At 49.7% G+C, this 23405-nt stretch overlaps 2 protein-coding genes across 13 annotated transcripts in view; one reads left to right on the top strand and one right to left on the bottom strand.

The window, feature by feature from the left end:
* Positions 1–10962, top strand: part of STARD9 (StAR related lipid transfer domain containing 9) — a 111283-nt gene extending 100321 nt beyond the window's left edge. For all 6 annotated transcript variants that reach the window (XM_064485676.1, XM_064485677.1, XM_064485675.1 and 3 more), the window contains 7 exons: positions 5147–5264; positions 5393–5514; positions 5685–5749; positions 5918–6120; positions 6286–6365; positions 6593–6751; positions 7225–10962. In XM_064485676.1, coding sequence (XP_064341746.1) covers positions 5147–5264; positions 5393–5514; positions 5685–5749; positions 5918–6120; positions 6286–6365; positions 6593–6751; positions 7225–7326 — 849 coding nt within the window. In that variant the 3' untranslated portion in view covers positions 7327–10962. The remainder of the gene's footprint in view (positions 1–5146; positions 5265–5392; positions 5515–5684; positions 5750–5917; positions 6121–6285; positions 6366–6592; positions 6752–7224) is intronic.
* Positions 10678–23286, bottom strand: CDAN1 (codanin 1). Of its 7 annotated transcripts, none has more exons than XM_064485686.1 (28): positions 23164–23286; positions 22458–22948; positions 22018–22224; positions 21641–21810; positions 21394–21507; positions 21233–21311; positions 20708–20828; positions 20416–20525; positions 19858–19947; positions 19099–19174; positions 18345–18550; positions 17915–18035; positions 17632–17778; positions 17354–17520; positions 16765–16852; positions 16445–16534; positions 16221–16275; positions 15867–16000; positions 15674–15777; positions 15242–15400; positions 14796–14859; positions 14533–14611; positions 14207–14355; positions 12970–13077; positions 12781–12844; positions 12434–12615; positions 11999–12106; positions 10678–11488 (listed from the first exon to the last, which is right to left on the bottom strand). In XM_064485686.1, exons 1-28 carry the CDS (start codon positions 23251–23253, stop codon positions 11363–11365), a joined length of 3699 nt encoding a protein of 1232 aa, XP_064341756.1. In that variant the 5' UTR covers positions 23254–23286; the 3' UTR covers positions 10678–11362. The 7 variants fall into 7 exon arrangements, 5 of the variants coding, with proteins under 5 accessions (XP_064341756.1, XP_064341753.1, XP_064341754.1 ...); XM_064485683.1 differs by having other exon boundaries at positions 22018–22221; positions 23164–23262; XM_064485684.1 differs by having other exon boundaries at positions 12434–12844.
* Between the last annotated feature and the right edge of the window lie 119 nt (positions 23287–23405).

Genomic DNA, 23405 nt, shown 5'->3' with positions numbered 1-23405 from the left:
AAATTCCCTCTCTGTCTTTGAACTTTCTTGATGGTGTCATTTGAAGCACAAAAGTTATAAATGTTGATTGTGTCTATTTTTTCTTTTGTTGCTTGTGCTTTTGGTTTCATATCTAAGAAACTATTGCCTAATCCAAGGTCACAAAGATTATGCCCCTGTATTTTCTTTTAGTAGCTATATAGTTTTAGTTCCTACATTTGAGTCTTTGATCCATTTTTTTTTTAATTTTTAAATTCTCTGTTTTTTTAAATATTTGATGTACAGCATGATATCCCAGTCATGCATATACATACATGTATTTGTTTTCATATTATTTCACTAAAGGTTATTACAAGAAATTGAATATAGGTCCCTGTGCTATACAGAAGAAATTTGGTTTTTTTAAATCTATTTTCATATATGGTGGTTAACATTTGCAAATCTCAAACTCCCAAATTTATCCCTTCCCACCCCCTTTCCCCCAGTAACCATAAGATTGTTTACTATGCGAGTCTGTTTCTGTTTTATAGATGAGTTCATTAGTGTCCTCTTTTTTCTTTTTTAGTGTCCTTTTTTTCTTTTTGATCCATTTTAAATCAATTTTTGTATCTATATTGAGAATTAGGGATCACATTTCATTGTTTGGCTTGTGGATATCCAGTGGTCCCAGTACCGTTTGTTCAAACAGCTGTTCTTTTCTCCCACTGAATTGTCTTGGCGCCCTTGTGAAAGATTAACTGACCATCAATGTGTGGATTGATTTCTGGACTCAGTTCTATTCCATTGAATTATGTGTCTATCCTTATGCCAATACCACACTGTCTTGATAACTGTTTAGGCTTGTAGTAGAATTTGAGTATGTCCTCCAGCTTTGTTTTTTTCAAGATTGTTTTGGCTATTCTGGGTCCCTTGACTTTCCATTTGAATTTTAGGGATAAATTTGTCAACTTCTGAAAATAAGTCATCTGTGATTTTGAGAGTGCATTGAACCTGTAGATCAGTTTGGGGCAGGTTACCATCTTAACAATATTAAGATTTTTGATCCACGAACATGGGATATCTTTCCATTTATTCAGGTCTTTATTTTCAACGATGTTTCATAGTTGTCAGAGTATAAATTTTGCATTTGTTTTGTTGAATTTATTCCTGAGTATTTTTGATGCTATTGTAAGTGGGCTTATTTTCTTAATTTCATTTTTGGTTTATTCATTGCTACTATGCAGAAATACAATTGATTTTGTATATTGATCTTGTCTCCTGAACTCTTGCTGAACTCACTTATTAGTTAATAGTATTTTAGTTAGACTCCTTAGGATATTCTATACACAGGGTCATATTACCTATCTTTTTGTTGTTGTGGTTGATGTTTTCTTGCCTAATTGCCCTGTCTAGAATCTTGAGAACCATGGTAAATAGAAGTGGTAAGAGCAGACATCCTTGTCTTGTTACTGACTTCAGGAGAAAACCATCCAGATTTTTTACAATTAAGTATGTTAACTGTGGGTTTTCCATAGATAATCATTATCAAATTGAGGAAATTTCCTTCTAGTCCTAGCTTATTGAGTGTTTTTTTCATGAAAATACTGGATTTATTTAAATATTTTTTTCTGTATCTATTGAGATGATCATGAGGGTGTTTTGCTTCACTCTATTAATACAGTGTATTATATTGATTTTTCTGTGTTGAACTAACCTGGTATTCTTGGGATAAATCCCACTTGGTCATGGTGTATATCCTCTTTATATGTTGCTAGATTCAGTTTACTAGTAGTTTGCTGAGAATTTTTGTATCTGTATGCGTAAGGGATATTGGTCTGTACTTTACTTGTGATGTCTTTGTTTTTTTGTATCAGGGTAATCTGGCCTCATGAGTTGAGACGTTTTCCCTCCTCTATTTTTTGGAAGGAATGTATTTCACTAATGAAGCTATCCCATCTTTTTTCTTTTGTGGGAATGTTTTTTTATTACTAAATTTATTACTAAACCTTTCTTACTAAATTTACTTGTTAAATGTCTATTCAGATTTTCCATTTCATCTTGAGTCAGTTTTGGTAGTTTGTGTCTTCTAGGAATTTGGTTCATCTAAGTTATCTCATTTGTTGACATGCAGTTGTTCACAGTATTAATTCATTTATTTTTATTTTTCATAGATGTAAATATCTAAAGTTTAAAATTTCCCTCCGAGAATGCTTTAGTTGTATTCTACAAGTTGTGATATATACTTTTTATTACCTTTGTTTAATAGTAATTTTGCAATTTCAGTTTGTATTTCTTCCTTACCCAATTGTTGTTAAGAACTTTTAAAAACTTTTTTGGTAGAAAAGCCCTTGTGTTTTCTGACTTTGTTATTAAATTTTAAATTTGTTTGCCATGTGTTGAGGGAATGTATGATTTCAGAGAAAGTATAGTTACTATTTTTTATATTTGAGGGATATTTTAATCATGAATTTTCCATGGGCTTCTAAAAATCTTGTGTTATCTTCATTTGTGGTCTGTATTTTCTCTGCTTTGGGGGTGTATATGTGTCTTTCCAATAATTTGGAAGTCTTTTTTTTTTTCCGTTTCATGATCACTTGTATATCTTTAAATAATCTTTATTTTTTTTGTTTTTGTTTTTTGTTTTGGGGGGCAGGTGATTAAGTCTATTTGTTTATTTTTTGGATGGAGGCACTGGTGATTGAACCCAGGATCTCGTGCATGCTATAAATAAATAGTCTTAATGTCCTGATTAAGCAGTTTTCTTTTCACCCTGGCTATAGAGCATGAGGAGATCAGTGCATTTCCACCTTCTCTCCTTTTTTCTCTTTACCTTTTGTTACAGAATTTCTGCACTGCTTATGGTGTTTGCATTCAGAGTTCTAGTGCTGGTTAAATGGACTCTGCTCACTTGCAGTTCTTCGGCATGCATTCTTTTTTCCACCCTGGTCATTCTTCCTCTTATAATTTCTTCAAGAAAGACTCAAGGGTACTATACTCTCTAGGTTCTCTGAGTTCATATTTGAAAATGTTTTATTCCCACTTAAATTAAAGAATAGGTTAAATTCCTAGAAGTAGGAGTGCTAGGTCAAAGGATATGTGCATGTTTAATTTAAAATGTCTGATAAATATTTCCAAAATATACCTATTTACACTCTCAAATAACAATATATAACACTGCCTACTTACCCATACTCAGCTTAACAGAGTGTTTATTAAGGGCTTTTCCCTTCAATCTTTGCCAATCTGACAGGCATAAAGCAGATTTTATTTTAGCTTTAATTTGCAGTTCTCTTGTGCCTGAGATTGAATGCCTTTTCAGATATTTCTGGTCCTTTGGTCTTTTTGCTCTGCCTGCCAGTGTACTGGGTCTGCTCTGTTAGGTTGTTCTTTTGTTTTTGGAGGCCTTTCTTTATATTAAGAAAATTACCCTTTTTGTTTGTTTAAAAAAAATTTTTTTTGTTTTGATTTTTTTAATGAAAAAAATTTTAATATGGGGAGGTAATTTTAGGTTTATTTATTTTTTTAAACAGAGGTACTGGGGATTGAACCCAGGACCTTGCACATGCATTCTACCACTGAGCTATACCCACCCCTTGAAAATTATCCTTCTGTCATTTGAAAGGCCAGTGTTTTTTCCTAGTTTGTTTTTATTTTATGCTATGTTATTTAGTTTTTATCAGTCTTTTCTTTTATGGTCTCTGGATTTTGTGGCCTGTTTAGGAAGGCACTTCTTCATCATGAGATCACTGAAAAAATTTTTTTCTCGTAATATTAAATTCTCCCCCATCCTGTGTATTTTTGAACCATAAAGCATAAATAATTTATTTTGGCGTGATATATGAAATGGGTTTGATGTAACCTTCTCTTCAGATGGTGACCCTCTTGTCTCAGTAATATTTATTGATTAATCCACACATATTTATGTTTGGAAGTCATCCATGTAGCCCTGGAAACAGACAGGCTAGGAGTATATTATAGGGTGAGAAAAGAGGGCCTAGGCCTGAGTCTTGAAAGAATCCCAATATATCAACTTATGTTTGGGGAGGATGAGCCAACAAGGGAAACTGGGAAGGAGCACCTGGAGAGATAGGAAGCCAGGATCCCAGGGATTCAGGACGCAAGTATCTCAAGTGAAAATGAGATGCTCAGCAAGAGGAAGACTTGGACCTGTTCACCAGCTGGATGGATCTAGCAAAGGCTAGACTCGAGTGGGTTCAGAAGGGTGTAGAAGGTGGGAGAAGGCAAATGGTGACAGTTATTTTAAGTTTATCTGTAAAGGACGGGAGAGCAAGGATACCTCTAGAGAAAGGTTTTTAAAGGTCAGAGAAATGTTTGCAGGCTTAAATGCTGATATGAAGAATCTAGTGAAGAGAGAGAGCTGGAAGCAGTAAGTGAAGAGGTCATCAGCAGCAAAAGTTCTTAAGAAGACGACACGAAATCTCAATCTGCCTAAAGTAGGAGAGACCGCTTGTATGTTGCAGCAGGAAGTCAGGAAGCAAGGATGGAGACAGAATGTCTTTGTTCACCTCTTCTTGTCTTTAAAGTAGCGCTAGGTTAGGAACTAATGATAGAGGTAGGATGGTGCGTGCCTGTTAGATCAAGCAGAGGTCAAAGATCATGTCAGTGGGGAGCTGGTAAAGGTAAAGATGGGGTGACTGTATTATAGATCCAGAGGATCATCTCCATCTGTTCCTAAATTAGGACCTTTGGCTTAGCTGCTGTACCTGGGGCCGCGGCCAAGGGTCAGACTTCTCACAGCCCATCGCTTTTCTTCCCTATCCCACCTCCCAATTGGGCTGTTTGCCACCCACGCTAAACACAGCTCCAGCACTGGCCTCATTCCTGTTGCCGCAGTGGCGCAGAGGGCCTCTCATCCATTGACGCCAGTACACTGTCCTCTCAGGTGCCAGTTTGTTCTGATCCCTGTTGGAACTCTCCTACAAGCAACCTTTGAGTGTATGGCTTGGAGGGCAAGGAAACTCTGTAGGGACTGGATCCTGTTGCTGTTGACTGACTTCTCAGGAGCATCCAGTGCCCTGTAATTCCAGCGGGGAAGCTCCTTTCACTTGAGGCTTTACGCTGGAAACTGTTGGTGCAGCTTGGAGGCCGAGGAGGCAGCCCTGCACTGGCTTTCTGTTGCTCTGCTTTCTCCTCTCTGCTCTGGTCCAGAGCATCTTCTCTTTGGCAGGTGGACACAAACTTGCCAGATTCCAGGGACTCCTGGATGGGGGACGTGCGAGGCCGCTCTGCAGTGAGGAACAGTCACTTGAATCTGGCCGGGTCTGCCTGGAAAAGCTTAGCCTACAGTGAGTATGGGAACCTTGGGGGCTAAGGTCTGCTAGAGCCTAGGGAGTCACTGTCCCTCAGGAGGCCGTTGCTGTCCCAAGGCCCCGATGCTCATGCCGTCTCAGAGCCTCCACCTTATTCACTGCAGGCCGCAGAGCCTCCCTGGGCAGTTGCTGCTGTTCTCCGTCCAGCTTGTCCAGCCTGGGGACCTCTTCCTCCTCCTCCTACCGGGATTTGGCCAAGCACATCGTGGACATCTCTATGGCTGATGTGAGGTTTCCTGTAGCTGATTGCTGGGTGGGGAGGAAGAAAGAGGGAAAGAGCAGGGCAGATGCAGGCTTCTTCAGCGGCTCTCCATCTTTACAAAAGGGAAATTCAGTAAACGCTGGCCCGAGGGACTACCCAGCCCACTAATCTGGGTGCGGTCACTGTGTCCCCAGGTAATGGCTGCTTGCTCAGATAACCTGAACAACCTCTTCAGCCACCGTGCAGCAGCCGGCTGGAAGTAAGTCCCTCTGCAGTGTCCTGTCCCTGTGGCCCTGTTTGCCTTCTCTCCCCCTTTCCCTTCTCCACTGTGGCTTCCTTGAGTCCCTCACCCTGAGCTCATCCTCTGTGACCCCAGACCCCAGTTTTCGCCCCAACTCCTCTCCCCCGCCCTTGGTGTCTCCCCCAGCCATCAGGGTGAGGAGCAGGAGGTGCAGCTGTACAACAAGGTGTTCTCTTCCACTCGACATGGCTTCCTAGGGGCAGGCGTGGTGTCCCAGCCGCTGTCTCATGTGTGGGCAGCTGTGAGTGACCCCACCCTGTGGCCCCTGTACCACCAACCCATCCAGACAGCGAGGCTGCATCAGCGGGTGACCAACAGCATCAATCTAGGTGAGTGCAGGGGACAGAGGCAGCAGGGTCAGAGGCAGCTCTCTCGGGAGGCCAGGCACTCAGGCTGGGCCCAGTGGGGTGTTGGGTTGTGGAATGATGGGGTATTGCGGGACAGAACTAGGTCTGTCCATGCACCTCCTGACTCTCCCATCCCTGCCCCTCCAGTGTACTTGGTGTGCAATACCGCCCTGTGTGCAATGAAGCAGCCACGGGATTTCTGTTGTGTCTGCGTGGAAGCCAAAGAGGTGCCTGCCTTGCCGGTGGTAAAGATATGGAGGGAGGAACCTGGGCCGGTGTGTTATGAGATGCAGTCTTTGTGCATCAGGTCCTCCAGGAGGAGGGCAAGTTGGGTTTGGGGGCAGGGGTGCTTAAAGGCTGGCTGGGTGCTGCCTTCCATGGTCCTGACTGCACAGGAGCCTGGCCCTGTTTGAGCCACATCACGTGGGCGGAACTCACACTACTTTGTTTCCAGGGGCCACTGTCTATCATGGCAGCTCAGTCTGTGTATGATGTATCCATGCCGAGACCCAGCAGGGAGATGGTGCGGGGGGAGATCCTGCCCAGCGCCTGGATCCTGCAGCCCCTCACTGTGGAAGGGAAGGAGGTCACCAGAGTCATCTACCTAGCCCAGGTGATCTGCCCTGTGCGGCTGACCCTAGCCCCATGGGAGTTTTCTGTTTAGCTGTTCAACATCCTTCAGTAACCAGGACTTGTGACCTGAGAGCTGGAGACTCGGGGGTTTCGTGGGTCACAAATCAGTGAGGAATCAGAGTGGAAGAAATGAGACAGAACTGATCACCCTTCTCTAAAGCTGCTATTACCAGAGCCTGGCGGCCTACATTCTCTGGCTGTTCCCACGGTCCGCAGGACATAGATGAGTCCTTGTGAGGCAAAGCAGCAGCCTCAGTTCCGACTTGACCTTTGTCGTTGGGAAGTGAGACCTCTGCCTAGACCTGAACAGCAGAGCTCAGGGCTGTAGGCAGTTCGGCTCAGAGCTTCTGCCATCACAGCAGCCCGGGGTGGCTACTTACGGCTGAAGTGTGCCCCGGCTGTGCTCTCGGCTCTGTTTCCACCTTTAACTCTTCCCTCTCTGCTTTATTTCAGGTAGAACTCGGTGCTCCAGGATTTCCCCCTCAGCTCCTAAGCTCCTTCATCAAACAGCAGCCGCTGGTTATAGCCAGACTGGCTTCCTTCCTTGGTAGTTAGCATCTCCCCATCAAGATGGCGCTTCAGGATGCCCCAGAGATGCTGGGGCAGCTCTCGTTGCTCTCTGTATCTCGACGCAGGAAGAGCCGAGGCTCCCTGCTTGTGCTGACTGGGCAGCCAGCCCTCAGCCCCGAGTTGCCCACGAAGGCCGGTCAGTACTCTTGGTCACACACGGCTGGCACCTCTGCAGAGCAAGGGGATCTGAGCTCCTGGCCCTGGCCATCCAGACTGAATGAAGCTCCCGTCATGTTTTGGATTGCTCCCCTTCCTTTCCCATCTCTGGGACCCCGTGGCAGACAGGCCACTCGCTCACAGCCAGCGGGGCTGGGAGACTGCGGTGCTGACACGGTGCTTCCTTAGTTCAGCACAGCCCTTGGGTTAGGAGGGAAGCAAGCAGCCGTCGGCCGAGACTCTGCTCAGAATCTGTCTCCAGCGTTCAGCTCCACGGCGGGACAAGTGCTAGGAAATACCAAAACAGAAAAATGGTTTAAAAAAACAGCTGCACAAACCAGAACACTGATTTAGAATTGTTTCTCCTTCTTGAATTTTTACAAGACACTTTATTAATTTTTGCTTTGCTCCCTTCTTCCTTTCTCTCTCAGGAGAAGACATTTGTTGGGGTCTTTGCTCCAGTCAGGAGCACTGAGTAGTGCTCTGCGGCAGAGCTGTCACCCAGAGCTCGGTGGAGTGGGAGGACCACCATAGAAGCTCTTGGGATGGAGCTGGGGTCAGGGCAAGGGCCTAGCTCTTTGAGGGGACTGGGGGTGGGGGGTTGTCTCTCACTTGTCTTTCAGTGAGGGAAAGTTGTCTTTTGAAGACAGGAAGACGATGGACCTCCTAGAGGAGGTAAGTGACTTGTTAGGAGGAAGCTCAGTTCCATTCCTTACCTCACTCAGAGCCTTGGTCCCAGCCTTCAGCAGTCTCTCAAGCATTCCACATGATGCTGTCGCCCCTCCTAGTCTAGGATGGGCTGGAGAATGGGTTCAGTTTTCTTGTACCTTAGCCTGGCTGAACCCGAGCGCTGAATATTCTCTGTGGTTACCTGTAAGTGGTAGGGATGGGCGAGATTCTCAGTTTCAGTTCTGGGCACCAGAAGAGGGAGACCACACGGGGATTGACAAGATGTGGTAAAAAGGTAAATTACCGTACAGTAGAGATTTATTTTTCTAAAAGTGTTTGCAGGATTTTCTTCTCTTACCTCAGATTCAGTTATTTATATATTATTGAAGGTTTTTTTTTAATTGCTTTTAAACTTATTTTTCTTGTTACAATTTTTTGTGACACTTGATTTATTTAACACCCTATTTATGTACTCCCATCTTTTTTTCATATAAATCTCTTACTAAGACCACTGACTGGAAAGGTCAGAACATTTGCAAAGTAAAAGTCCGACATGTACTTTTATTCAGTGAAGACTGGGATAGCTTGAGTGTGTCATTTGAGCTCAGAATTCAGTCTGGAGATTATGATGGCAGCAACTGCTTATGGCCCCATTTCGAGTATAGTTTACGCATATGTACTGAGGGTTTCCCATGAGCTGGGCGCTGCTTTGCACATAAATGGCAACCAGGTTAGTTGCCAACTGTGGCAGCCTATGGCCCTAATACGAACTTGAGGGAGGATTCCAGAACAGTCATCACTACACCCAGTGGTGACCACAGTCCCCTGGGAGGAAGCTCAACAGATGTGCACCTCTAGGACTTCTGAGGCAGAGCCAGCAACGGGAACCTGAACACGTGAGTAGCCCGGAGGTGACCGTACCCCCTACCTAGAGAAGCCCCACAGCGGGCATGTGAGTCAGCAAAGCTAGAGAACATTAACTGAGGCTGATCTTACAGCAAAACGCAGAGGCGTTAAGGATAATCCAGGGACCTGGCTCCAAACGACCATGATGAAGTCAGACTTTGGTTTAGACAGGTGGTTCTCAAGAGATCATTGTGGTCAGAATCACCTGAAGGACTTGTTACGCCCCAGGGTTTCTGACTCAGTAGGCCAGGAGAGCGGCCCACATATTTGTATTTCTAGGAAGACCCAGGTGATCATAAGTTTGCTTGGAAACCACACTTTGAAAACCACTATTTTAGACAATTAGCAGAGAGCAGGCATATGGAAAGGAACCTAAATACTAAGTTCATTGGCTGCCTGTCTGTAATTCCTGTTATGTTACTGCTGGCCTAAAGGAGGCCTTTAAGGTCCACACAGGACAGCAGTTTTCTGAGTTGGGCCCGTGCTGAGTTTAACTGAATGGCCTTTAACCCAGCATCCCTGCGGCTTCAGGCTTTCCTGCCCCCTTGCCTGCCTGTCCCACCTCACATGGAGCTGGGTGTCTCAAGTAACTACCGACTTCTTACCTCCGGGCTCAGCTTCCCAGGGCAGTGCTTTCGTTCCACCACACCTGATGGGTGCAGAAAGATTGAACATTTCTTAGAACTGTTTTGGTTCCCAGGCATTCAGAACTTCCAGAACTTGCTGTAGTATAAATTGGACTTAAAGGACAAGAATTAAGGCCTTTGAAAATGAAGAGATGAAGAAAAAGGTTCAGATGCAAACTTATTAACAGAGTGATTAACTAGGAAGAGCTGAGGGGTAGGGAGTGTCACAGCCTGACTGGGCAGAAACGGTTAGAGTGGTGTGAGACCTCCCCACCCCCATTTTAACTTTCTGTGCTGATGGGACCTACTGTGAGTAAAGGCTCCCCACCAGATTTACTGAAGTCAGACAGCAAACCCCTCTAGGCCCAGAGCATCTTACCTACTACCCTTTCTTCGGTTGGAGAATTCTGACAGCTGGGAACTGTTCCTCTAAGAAATACACACGTTTGCACAGATTTTGCAAGCCACTTCAAGAGGGTTCACTGAGTACCCTCTCCTTCCCCTGAAAGAGCCTGAATCTCTTTGCACACACTGCCAAAGTAGAAAAACCATGAATTTTTCAGGAGTGAATTTGATGCACGTTATCAAGGTAGTGCTTTCTTAGCCAAAATCAGTGTATCATTTGTAGACATGCTTTTCTGAGCCAACTCAGACACCCTCAGCCACAATAAAACAGGCATCACAAAAGCTGCCCCCATTTAGTTCAGTGGGCAGTATCTGGTGAGTAGAAACTCGGCACAATATCCTAAACCTTTAAAGGGAGTTGCACACAGAAGTCAATACTGCTGGCAATGAGTTAACACAGGCCTCTGGCTCTCTGGCCTGCAGGGCCTCACGTGATGGAACGTTAGGCACGGCTAAGTGGCCAGGCCACTGGGTCAGCTCTGCCCGGTCAACACCCACCTCCAAGCCTACCTGAGACTGCAGCCTTCTGTAGGGAAGAGAGTAAGGTGAAAATAACTAGACATGAAGCCCTCGGTAAAGAAAACAGTTTATTTTAAAAAGCGCTAACGTTCTGCCCGTGCTTGGCCCCTGGATGGAGCTAGGGTCAGAGTTACTATGTGCACGGGGCTGAAGGCAGGCGGGGTGCAGGGAAAAGGCAACTTTCTGTCGGGCGAGCCCCGCCTCATCTGTTGCACATTTTTAAGGAGATGACAGTCCAGCTCCTGGTGGTTAAAAAAAAAAAAAAATGTAGTCTCCCAAGATTCATGTTTTAACTTTACTCACAAGTTGAGCAGAAGTCATTTGCCTCTGTCATGATTTCCCAAACCACAGAGCTCTTAAGAGATGTTGGGATAGCAGCAGGTGGGGCTCGAATCCCGTGTCGAATCCCCACACGTCATTTCACTTAGTATCCAAGTAATAAATGCCAACTCTTCTGTTCCAGGACTGGAGTCTCTAGGCTTTTCCACCACAATCCTGAATCAGGTGACCCCTTGTCCTTCCTCTACGACTTGGGATGGTGAGCTTCCAGCCGGTGGCATGCCAGGCAACCACCCGCTTCCTTCATACGTGAGCAGGAAGCCTCAAGACAGACTTAGCTACTCCCACACCAGCAGGAGTCGGCAGTGGGCACTTGTGGTGACTCTGGGGCCTCCTGAGGCACAGTCAGGCTGGGTTCCAGCGTTCTGGTGAGATGCCCAAGGGAGGGCCACCTCCCGGCCCTAGCTCTGGGCCAGCACAGTCCCCCGGTTTGGCTGCACCAGCTCACAAGCTCTTAGCTGTGGTTCTGGCACATGGGGCTCAGCTAGAAACAGGCTGAACAGTGTTGCTAATTCTTCAGAGAAATCCTGGAATAAGCAGAAAGAGGAAAGAAAAGGCAGACACATAATTCTGAATGGTTCATCCTTTCTACCAAAAGTCAATCCCAAATATTGAGCCCTAGCTAACCAGTGAGTAGACAACCTAGTTATTTTTTTTCCCAACTGCCTTCTACATTGAAATGGACTTGAAGCCTTGTCCCATCTGTACTCCAGGATGCTCAAGTTCCGGCGGGGAGCGTGCACTCTAATGGGAGGCTCAGAACCACCTGGTGAGTACTTAATATGTGTATTATTTCATCTTGAAAAATCCTAGGAGGTATAAATTACTCCCATTTTATGGCTGAAGAAACTAAATGTGAAGGAGGCCCCCCAGAGCAGTCACTCCATTTCAGGGTTGGCCTCAGGACAGTCACAAAATCCACTGAGCTTTGGGAAGATCTTAAGAAAGCCAGGCCCCATCACTTGCCTCCTTTCATGATAAAAGGGACATATGACACCTATTCTCTCCCCAGTTAGGAGGAGACAAGGACTCCTTACCCCTGGCCACTGGGCCTCATGAAGGCTGCCCAGGCAGGCCTCTATCTCCATCCGTCCCATGAGACCTTTCTCTACCAGCTCCCGGAGCAAGAACAGCAGCAGGTCCCACTGCAACACACACAGAGGAGGAGGTCAGGGTGGTGAGGACTGCACAGCAACCCTGGTACAAAGGACAGAGCTGCTGAAGAGGGAGGAGGAGCTGAGCAGAAGTCATTTGCATCTGTCATGATTTCCCAAACCACAGAGCTCTAAGAGGTGCTGGGGTAGCTGCCTGAGGGAGTCCATCTTAGCACCAAAGAAAAAATGAGCTCAGCCCCAGAAAAGGGGGACTAAACCAGCTAATACATTTGGGGTGAGGGTGATGGGTGTGAAACATGACTGCAGAGGCTTCTAAGAAGCCTGCCTGCTCCCCATCCACCCACCTCTCTGGCTCACCTCCCTTGGCCGAGTGTCTGCCAGAAGCCCCACGTTCCTTGGGCTCAGCAGCAGCTGCAGTGGAACGGGCACCTGAAAGTCATCCTTCCACAGGGAAAGCAGCAGGAGCAGGAGCCTTCGAGCCTGCCCTCTCTCCAGCCGGTGCTGTGCCGGGGGCCCTAGGACAGGAATCTGATCTGCAACTGTAGGAAGAGAGGAAAGCCAAGCTTTAAGATATGGAGACGGTGTCACATGGCCAGCCCCTGGGAGGAAGAGCAGAAGAAAGCTCCGTTTTCTCTCTTGCTTGTACCCAACCCTGAGAACTGGGGGATCTGGCAACAAAGTGATGTGATAAAAAGGAGCCATACCAAGCAGGGATGCTAACTCCACAGAGCACTTTGCCAGATGCTGCTCAGCAGGTGGGCACAGGAACTGTGGGGGAAAAGCAGGGAGACCCTGGACATTAGCACCATCCTTAGAGCAGCAGCCCGAGCCAGGGCAGCTCTAGTTCTCGGGCACTGGACAAGATACATGAGAGCATCCTGCCATTGTCTCACCTGGCGGCACCGCAGCGTCTGGCCCAGCTGTCCTAGGAGCTGCTCCAGATGCTCTGGGGAAACTCCCTCATCAGGGTCCCGGGGCCCCACGGCCAGGGAGAGCACATCCTGGAGAGAGAGAGGGGTAGAGGCAGAGTAAGGCTTCATGCCAGGCTTGGGGTGTGAATCAGCCAGTGGAGAGAAGCAGAAGGATAAGGAAGACAGGGCCCTGGGGTGTAGAGACTGAGCCCTAAGACTTGGGGCTCGGGCAAGACAGCACAATTGGGAGAAGTAATTAAGCGGCTAATAGGGCAAAAAGATGGAGCAGGTAAGCCGAGGGACAATGTGCTGCCAGAGAGCTCCAGAGATGTCACTCATCTTGGGATAAAGTCACACCTAGTCAACTCCCAGAGAGCATCTTATTCTGAACGTCCTTCAGGGGACTTAGGGGAACTGTCCCACTACGTACGTTGTAACATTTCTGTCCCTTATGATTCTGTTCATCTTTTCAGGAGAATTGAGACTTCAGTACAGAAATCCTCTGCATACTAAAAACCAGTAGCTGATGGCATCTCCTCTTTATATCCTCTCTAATTTTAGTCATTCCTTCTTAGTTCCTAGTCCAGATCTTTACTCCTATACTACTGCCCCGGACCTGGGCCAAACAGTAACTAGGTCTCTGCCCCAACCATTCAGCTCTGCTCCTGGAGCACGAAAGCAGCCCCAGACAATTTGTACTTGAAATGAGTATGGCTGTGTTCCAATAAAACTTTATTTACAAAAACAAGTTGCAGGCTGGATTTGGCCCATGGGTTGTTTGCTGACTCCTGCTCTAGATAGTCAGTTTATTCTTACTGGCTGTAAGTCAAAAGCATCACCCCCTACATAGAACTTTTCTGAAATCCTACCCCAATATTGGAACAACTGCCCCTTAGAGACTTCCCTACTGCACTGGCCAGCCATTCCCCACCCCACTCCTGTCATCTGTGTAACATATACTCAGTCAAGTTTTCTTAGCTACCCGTTTTCTTTTCACCTTCTTGGGTGAGTCAAGTACCAAAAGCCGAGAAGAGCAATTATGAAAACCATTCAGCTCAGTTCTGCCCTACCTAATCCCATTCGATAACGAATAAAACGGGAACTAGCTGGACAACACAGGAAGCTGCTACACAAATACTGGAGCCGAGGGAGAAAGGGAGGCCAGGAAGAGAGCAGGGAGAGGGAAGAGGGGAGCCGAAGGGAGTAGGGAGCTGTGTACTTTTATCTCGGAGATGAGGTGGGAGGGGAGGGGAGCATGGTGCTCACAGGCACGGGAGCAGCCCCTCCGCTCCCCCCGGGCAGCCGGCTCAGGACCCTGGGCTCGAAGCGTGCGACTCACGGCCGCTTTCACCTCCCTCCTGATCAGCGCTGCGAGTCAGAGGGGGACAGAAAAGGGGTCACCAGAGAAGCCCTGCACAGGCTCGCCATGCCAGCCCACACCCTTCCTGACTGGCTCTGAACCCTGTCTCACCCAGGTGTCCCCCAACTTTCTGCCAGTTCACTCCTGACAAACTTGGTCAGCCACACCCCTTTCCTGGATCTTACCTGTGATGTTGGCTGACAACCAAGCACAGGCTTTCTCTGTTGCAAGCCCCACAGCAATGTTCTCTGCGCTGCTCAGAACCTGTGGCACAGAAGAACTGCCAGAGTCAGCGGCAAGTTAGGGACAGTGATGAATGCCCAAGTCCAGGACAGATCCATCTGCCACCGGCAGCCTCCTGTGCATGCTTTTTTCTGTCTCACATGCACACACAGCCCTGCAGTGCTCCTTTCCCAGCCCGCTAACCCCAGGACTCCTTCCCACGTACAGCTGCCGGGGTCTCCTCGGGAAGCAATGCCCGCACAGCACCAGGGCTCTTCCTTTGGCAGAACCTGAAAGGAGATAAACAGAAGTCAGTGATGGCTAGATATTTCAGCCTGGCTCACAGAAGGAAATGCCCTGGCTGCACCAATCACTTGAGGTGGGAGGGCTCTGCCTCAGAGGAAAGCACTGTCCGCCCTCCGGCCCCACCCCCAGGTGCTGGGAGAATGGGACACCCAACCAGATAGGCTTCCAATTCAATTTTGGACTTTGGTACCCAAAACCTCTAAAAACAAAGATAAAAACTTACAAAGCAGGCAAAAAAAGAATGAAGAAAAGCAGGGTGAGGAGAGGACATAGAATAAAGGATGAATGTGAAAGAGGAAAAAAGGACAGAAGTAAAAGCTAAGCAGAGAGTGGAGATGAGAGGGTCCAAACAGACTGGTGTCTTACTCCCGCCCCTGGGTCAGTGCCTGGGCCCCGTGGGGGCACAGCTGGGAACACAAGATCTCCAACAGCTGGGCTGGATCTCCCCCTTCCTGTCCCTGTGTCACCAGCTGTTCTTGAAGAAGTGACTCTGCCTGGCGCACCAGATCTGCCACCAGCGTGGCCCTGCAGCAGGAACAGCAAGGTTTGAAGGCAGTTGGAAGGGTTGAATTGGAAAGGGGCTGCAAATTCAAGGAAACCTGGTCAGAACTAACTTCAAAGAATGCTAGCGATTTGAGCCTCCCCCATCCCACCTGGCCCTTATCCTCCCCACCATCCCCCAGCTGACTTTCCTCAGTTTGGCAACAAGGTGTTAAGAGTTAAAAGGGAAAAAATGGTAAGGAAATGAGTCTGGGACCCTCAACACCTCCATTCCCAACCCCCTCAACCCATGCTCACTTGATATGTTTGACACAGTTAGAGCCAATTCTCTCCGCCACAAACTCCACAGTCCTGCGCAGGGAGGGTGGCTGGTTGTGGAAAAAGGCTTGAGCCAGCTGTGCCTGGGGGGAGGAGGGAGCAGAGCAGAGCAGTGAAGGGCTCCCTTTCCCCTCCCCACTGGGAGGCCCCTGCCTCCAGCCCTGCCCCTTACCTGCAGCCCCTGGGTGGTCCGTGGAGGCCGGGCTCCCAGGCCGGTGGTGGTGGTGGGAGTGATTTTCCTCACAAAGCCCCCACTCCGCCCACTGCTGCCTGACACCCATGAAGCGAGCAGTTTGCGGAGCTCTCCTGCGTCAGGGAAGCCCAAGTGCTTAGTTCTAGAACAACCCACCCTCCCAAGCATCTTGGACTTTAAGCATTTGTGGAATAGAGAGAATGAGGCACCCAGAGAGTGCCTAAGAACAGAACAACACATTACGGTGCTAGGCCTACAGGGTGCCTTTTGGGAACTCATGAAGGGACAGGCCAGGACTGAGGGTCCTCTTGGCGGGGAGACCAGTGTCCTCACCAATATAGGGGCAGCAGGTGTAGAGCAGGTGCTGGTCCACCACAGGCATGCTGTCCTGGGGAAAGAACAGGCCAGTGCTGGGAAGGCTTCCCTTCCTTCCCAGTGTGCCAGAAATGGGGCAGTCACGTAAGAATTACATGGGACTTCTATTTTGGCTTGTCTCCCACTGGGCAGCCTGTCTCTTTTACTCTTTACCATGACTCTGGCTGGACCCCAACACTTACCAAGCCATGCTCTGAAGCTACTGTATCCACCTCAAAGGCATCCAACTGACCCTCTTCCAGAAAGAACAGGTCCTCAGGGACTGTGGGAATCTGGCAAGAGATTAGGGCAGGGCAAGCTGATTCATCACACCTCCTACCTCATGGTTCTAGGCCTCAGACACCAGGTTCAAGCAAGCTTCCTCTGAAACTATGGCAATCCCTGTACCTCCTACTCTTCATCCTTTGGCCTCGCCCTTGTTCAGACTCAGGCATTCTCCCTCTCCCCCTCCCCGCCACAGTAGTCACCTTCCCTCCCCAACCTGGACTCTCCATCTGCCCACCTGGAAAAGCCAGCCCAGGACAGCAAGCAGCAGCAGCTTGTTCAGGAAACACATCTCCCCTTCACTTTCCTTTGACAAGACCAAGCTCCTAAAAAGTAAATAAGGGTGTAAACAGAGTTTATGCAAAGAAAGAAGTGGAATGGAGTAAAAGAAAGCTATCAGTGGGAAAGTGATTCTCAAAAGCAGAACTAAAAGGGACTGTATCGTGCAGGCGACCAGGTCCCACTGCCCCTCCTAGACCTGTGCTCCCTCTCAGCTGGGCCACAGTAGGAATAGAAAAGGGCCAAAGTACAAATGAGTGTCCCCTGACTTTCCTTGTGGACCAAGGCCTGGCCTCTCCCCTGAGGGTCGGTTACATGGTACCACACGGGGAGCACAAGCTGCTCGATCCTCTTCTAAATGGCCACCTTGGGAAAGGGTATAGCTCAGTGGCAGAGCATGTGCTTAGCATGCACGAGGTCCTGGGTTCAATCCCCAGTCCCTCCAATAAAAACAAACAAACAATTAAATCTAACCCACCCCACAAATAAATAAATAAAAATAAACAGCCGCCTCAGCAACGGTCCACCCGCACCCTTTCCACACTCACCGATGCAGGTGCAGCAGGAGGGTGAAGATGCTGCGGTAGTAGTCCAGCATGGGGACAATGTGGTCAGCAAGGGAAAGGAACTCCACTAGCCAGGGCACCGTGAGCACGGCTCGACGGGCCCGCAGCCCCTGCTGCAGCAGAGCCCGCACATCCAGGACCGGGGGCACCTGGCAGAGCCAGGTCAGTCAGTGGGCGGGTCCTGGGGGCTAGGGAAAGCCTTCTAACTCCATTGCCTTGCAGCTCCTCCCAGCTCCCTCCTCACCAGAGCCCCCATTCACCTGGCTCCTCAGGGCCAGAATAGAGTCCTGGAGCTCACGTGTTGGCAGTGGTTCAGGCCCCCGGTACGGCAGGAAAGCCACAAAGCCCAGGAATTTAGCCAGAAGCCTCAAGCTGAGCAGCACCACAGCAAACTGCCTCCGTTCACCCTGCAGGGCATCAGGGAAGTAAAAGGTCTGAAGCATAAGGATTCTAGGACACAGCCAAATCTGTTACAGATTTCTTTTTGAAAATAACCTTTCCCTCCTAGGGAACCCCATCACCTCCCTGGTCCTGCTTTCTCACCTGCCAGTCCACGTCTGACTCCCCATCTTCATCACTAGGCTCAGGCTGAGGCAGGGCCAGGCCGTTGAGCTCCCGGATCTTCAAACTCAGACTATCCATGAGATGCTGATTAAACTGGAAGCTATGAAGGGGAGGGGGAAAAAGGCACTGGATGAGGTGTAGGAAAAACCACAGTATAGAAGAGGTGCTCCAGACAGAAAAGCCCAGCAAGTTAGACAGGGGAGGCCAACGAGCAATGAGGTTACCTATGTGGGTGAAAAAAACAGGAGGGAAATGGAGGCAGGAAGTGTGAGCTAGGAGGAGCCCAGACATCACCCAGTCCCACCCTGACATATTCCAGGCAAAGGAGAGAAAACTGTCTGCCCTTCTGGGAACACAGACCCCTTGTGACCTCTGTCCCCACTCTCTGCAAGACACAGGGAACCTTTACCTGCTGGCACTCAAGATGAAGTCCCTGAAGAAGCCCTGACAGCCTGGGAAGGTTGGGGGTGGGCAGGGCCCCCCACTGCTCTGAGGGGCCACAAGCCGTTCCTGTAGGCGCCGCAACCGCCCCAGCTTGTCAGCTCCAAGCATATTTAACACACCCGGAGCCTCACCCAAGACAGTGCCCCCAGCACCACCAGGACTCTGACACATCTAGGGCAGGGGGAAGAGGAGGCAAATCAAAAAACCAGTAAGTTTCTCTGGAAAGGAGGACTGAAAAGAATAAGGAGAAAGCAATGAACAATTAGGAGATGCCAACCCTGTATCACGTGCCATAGATACGATTTTTCAAGGTCAGGATTATACTGTTTTTACAGGTGAAGAAACTGAAACTGCAAGATTCAACATTTGTCTAGGGTCATGAGAGCTGAGATCTGACACCAGGCCAGAGTCCTAAGCCCATGCTCTTTCTACCATGGCACAAATCAAGGGCACGGAAGTAGTGACAGACTGAAGGAAGGCCAGAGGAGCTGGGTGCGTGGGGAGGCTGGGGAGGCAGAGGTGCAGGGCATGTGAGAGAGTGCGAGCTCCTCTCTGGCTGCCTGAGTTTCCACCACCACCCGAAGAGCAGAACTCTTGTTCAATCTCCAGCCACGGACCTACCTGCCTGCCTGCCCACCCTTTCCCCAAGTACCAGCCATTACTTAGTTGCCCATAATACATACTGTCACTGTAGATTAATCTCCTGCTGGGGCTATTACCTGGAGAAGTTGTTTTTGAAAAAGTCGAACAAAATGGCTGTGGCTGCCGGCTGCAGAGAGGTGACCCATCATGGTTCTGAGGAATAAGAAGCAGGGATGGAGTGTGAGGGAAGGAGAAAGGGAGGAGAAAGATCTGAGAGAACAAACCAATCCTTGGGCCTTTCAGCCCTTTACCAAGGACTTGAGCAGATCTCTGCCAGAGCTGGCTGGCATAGTGATACAGGAAAAAGTAAGGGACAAGATCCCTCAAGGCTAGAGATACACTTAACCCAACATGAAATAATACCACCCCTCTCGTCTTCAGTCTACACTGAGCACCAATGAGCTTCACAACCAACATGGAAGGTAGATCATGGGACAAGAAGACATTCTTTCTGCATCCTAGTTATCTAGCTTTGTATGCAAAGTTCTCAGTATTGCCAAACTAGACGATGAAGAAAATGGAGGTCAAAAAGGATCTAACCAGTGACTTGGGCCAAAACTCAAGCAACCTGGAATAAAAGCATTCCACTTTTCCAAGCACTTGCAATCACAGAGCAAGTATGAGTCATTTCTGAGTGGAAGGAGCTGGAGAGACAAATCCCTTTTGAGTACAGGGAGAGCTAGCAGTAACTGGGGAGATTAAAGAGGACAGACGATAACAGCTTTGGGCTGGAAGGAATGGGGGAAAAGCCTTCTTCCAATCAGCTACCCAAGCACCACTAAGCTGCTCACCGTTGGAAGCAAGACAGACAAGGTGACCGGTGTACAAGCACGTACCTGATCCTGCTGCCCAAGCCCTTCTCAAAATCCCAGCCAGGCTCCTCATGGCGATCTTCCCACTCTCGAAGCACCTCATAAAACACATCCCTGACACACACATAAGAATGTCTGATCAACTGAAGCACAGCTGACCTAACTCATTCCCAGGAGCACCTTCCCTAGCTCAGAAGAACCGAGGACAAGACTATCCACAGCCCCACTCCTATCCTCTCCAAGGTTCTCTGCATGATGATAATGCTCCAGTCCAAGTAGCAGTACACCACATGCTACACACACTTCTGTGGGCAGCTGAAGTTCACCTGGCACTCTCGTCTGAGAACCATGTGACTAGAGTCACACACCTGTGAGGAAGGTGCTAGGGTGAGGTTCAAATCCATGGGCATGAAATAGAATGAGGCTAAGTCGTCTTTAAGATGATTGGCAGGAAGGGCCTGATGGTGCTAAACTACCACCTGTTAGCGCCAAACTTCTAGCTTCTATGAAAATAACACAGGCTGCTTATCCCAGAGAAAATGCTGCTTCATCCCCTCCCCCAAAGCTTCCTTTTCTTATCACCTCTGTTTCTTAAAAGTATGAAAAGCTCGATCACTAGAGAAGTTGGCACGGTTGTCAGTTTCTGGCTGAAAGGAGACAGCTTGAGCAGAAGGTGGCATCTCCAGGGAGACCTGAAATACAGCAATGACATTAGGGACTGAAGCCACAGAGCTCACGTTCAGAAAACTTCACCCCCATATTCTTGCCCAGAGTTAACCCACATGACACTAGACCAGTGTGAGGGGGTTGCCTGAATGATGAGACTGGGAAGGGTTAGGTCCAGGCCAGGAGACATCTAAGATGGGGTCACTACCTTCGCAACACTGCCCTCATAGGCAGCTCGGAGGCGTCCTTGCAGAGCTGGCGAGAAGCACAGTAGCCGCTCATTCTCAGCCAACAGCTTCAAGGTCCCTTTGTCCAGGTGGGAAAGCACACTACAGGGAAAAGAGCACACATGACTAAGAATGGAACAGACTGCAAACAGGAGGCTGGCACCTGCACACCACACAGAGCATTATCTGGGGCATGGTGCAGGTGTGTGATGAAAAGTCATGGGCCAAGGATTAAAGAAGAGGAAGGCAAAGGGGCACGACATGAGACCTTATGGAGCAGGGAACGAGAGCAGGACAGAAACGTAAGTCATAAACCCAAAGATCAGCTACCAAGACCACTGGGGGGAATTTGATTCTTTTAGGAGCTAAATTTATAGCTTTGACACAAAATTCAAGGTTACATACACGGAGAAGTCTAGGGTCACTGCACTTGTGCTAGCACAAGTATGCAGAGATCCAAGGGACAATGGAAATAAGACTCAAATGCCACAGCTGGGGAAACTCACTGAAACTGATGCTCCAAAACCTGCACTGCAAAGAAGACACAATCATGGACACTCTGGAACAGCGGGCTTTCCAGGGAACCTAGAGGGACACTACCAAGCTGTCAGTTAAGAAGTATTCCATTTCCAGATCCCATTTCTCAAAAAGAGGTTTATTGACCGACCTACGGCTCCTGGACTTGATTCAAGGTCACTGTCTTTGGCAGCCACCATCCTCCGGGCAGTAAGGAGCTGAAGGACGAAGAAAAGCTCCAGGAAGAGGTTTGGTACCAGGTTCTCTGGATTAAAAAAAAGAAACTCCAGGGTACTGAACACCGTTTGGAACCAAGGCTCAGTTCTATATACCTTATCAATTCTTTTACTCTATAGTTCTACAAGTATCTCCATTCCAGGCCCTTTGGTCTCGCTCACCTGCAATGCATGAAGAGTAGACAAGGGCTACCAGCTCCAGGCGCTGGCGGGAAGACACTCTGGCAGGGTCAGCAGGTTCAGCTGTGAGGTTTCCTGTTCGGCTGGGGTGAGGATACCCTGATTCTAGGGTGGGGCAGACAGGAGTAGGTGACTGCCGCAGCTGCTTGGAGCTATGGGGAAAGAAAAATGTCATGAGCAGTCAGCCTGGTTTCCCCTCATGTTCCACATGTTTCCACAGTCATGTTCAGGTTCCTCCAGGGAGACATCCACAGCCCAGGAAACAGACCAGGGTTCCCAGGGGACAAATCAATCACAGGGAAAGCCCTGCAAATCCCCCACAGAGGAAGCTGACATCCCAGGGAGCGGCAAGGCCATACCGCTCCTTCCTGAGCATCTCCCGCTCCTCTTGCAGACTTCTGCACCCTGGGGGAAGGCCATGGCCCCAAGGGCTAGTGTCCAGGACTGCGGGTTGGGAACTGGGGACACAGTTGATTGGGGGTGAGGTGAAGCAGGTCTTGGGCTTGGAGAGTGACCGCTCTTCGCTCACCGGAGTTGGGTTGATCCTGCGTGAAGGCTTGGTCCTGCTGAGAGTAGCCACAGGTTTTTCTCAAATTCCTATCTTCAATTATCTCCCCCTCCACCACCACCACCACAACAGCTGGGCTTCCGCGCAAAACGTTCCTCATTACTGTAGCTACCTCACCCCCAACCTTCTAGCTATTACCACTCTCTACTGCAGAGCACCCAGTCTTAACTTATTAACTCCCCTAGCAGAGCCTTCGTGCCACCCATCTCCTGGTTGAGAGCTGATTCTTACCCTGCAGAGCCGGGGGGAACCGAGCCTACGGGAGGGAACTCCTCCAGGTTGCTGAGGTTCGGCGGATCAGAGCGCACGAGGATGGGGCTGCTGGGGCTGCCAGAGCTCCTGGGCCTCCGGCCCCCAGCCCAGGGCGGGGTCTCCCCACTGACTCCCTCCTCCAAGCCCCCGGGGCCGCGGCCTCCTCGCTCACGGGCCGGCCCCAGGCCCCGCCTCCTGCCCCCACGGCGGGCCGAAGGGGCCTCGGCGGCGGCAGCGCTCGAAGGCTCGGTCGGAGGGAAGAGCTGGCTGCGCGCCCCGCGGCCGCCCCGCGGCGGGCCCCCCGGCCTCCCTGGCAAGGCTGCCGAGGAGCCCGGGGCCTTGGCGGGGGTTGGGGGGCCCTGCGGGAGGACGCGGCTGCTCTGCTCCCTCAGGAAGTTCAGCAGGAATGGCACGAATTCCTTCCGCAGTGGCCGAAGTGAGCTCAACGCGGCCGCCTCCCCGGGGTCATCCTGAGAGAGAAGTGGCGAGGGGCGAGAGGGTCAGCTGCCAACCCCGGGCCGCGAGCAGCCGGGGCCGCAGGGCGCGCTGAGGGGAAGCAGCCCCTAGTTGGAGTGCACTCGGCCCGGGCTGACAGCCAGGCACCCTAGAGAAAGGGGACCGAAGGGCTGGTATCTCCCACTGGAAGCAGATTCGAGTCTGACTGGGGGCGTGTCGGCGCTGTTACCTCCGAACTCTGGGCGCTGCGCGCGATCCACCGCACGGCGGCTGCGACCGACAGCTCCTCTCGCAGCAGCGACTCCAAAACGGCCGCCATCCCGGTCCGGGCGCTCGGAGGCGATTGCGCAGGCGCCGGCGCGCCACGGGCGGCCTGGGAGGGGCGGGGCTGGCGCCGAGGGGCGACCGTTGGGCCGCGGGCCGGAGGGGGCGGGGCCGGGGCGGGGCCTGCGACGCGGCGGCGGGGTTTCC

Source organism: Camelus dromedarius, chromosome 5 (genome assembly GCF_036321535.1).
Source record: "Camelus dromedarius isolate mCamDro1 chromosome 5, mCamDro1.pat, whole genome shotgun sequence".
Taxonomy (NCBI): domain Eukaryota; kingdom Metazoa; phylum Chordata; class Mammalia; order Artiodactyla; family Camelidae; genus Camelus; species Camelus dromedarius.
This window is presented reverse-complemented; position numbering and strand designations above follow the sequence as displayed.

Coding starts and splice junctions, on each gene's coding strand:
- CDAN1 (XM_064485684.1), bottom strand. CDS start 23,253: ATGGCGGCCGTTTTGGAGTCGCTGCTGCGAGAGGAGCTGTCGGTCGCA. Junction 17,779..17,914: donor AGTCAGACGTGGACTGGCAG/GTGAGAAAGCAG, acceptor GATGCCCTGCAG/GGTGAACGGAGGCAGTTTGC. Junction 14,612..14,795: donor CCGAGGAGACCCCGGCAGCT/GTACGTGGGAAG, acceptor TCTGTGCCACAG/GTTCTGAGCAGCGCAGAGAA.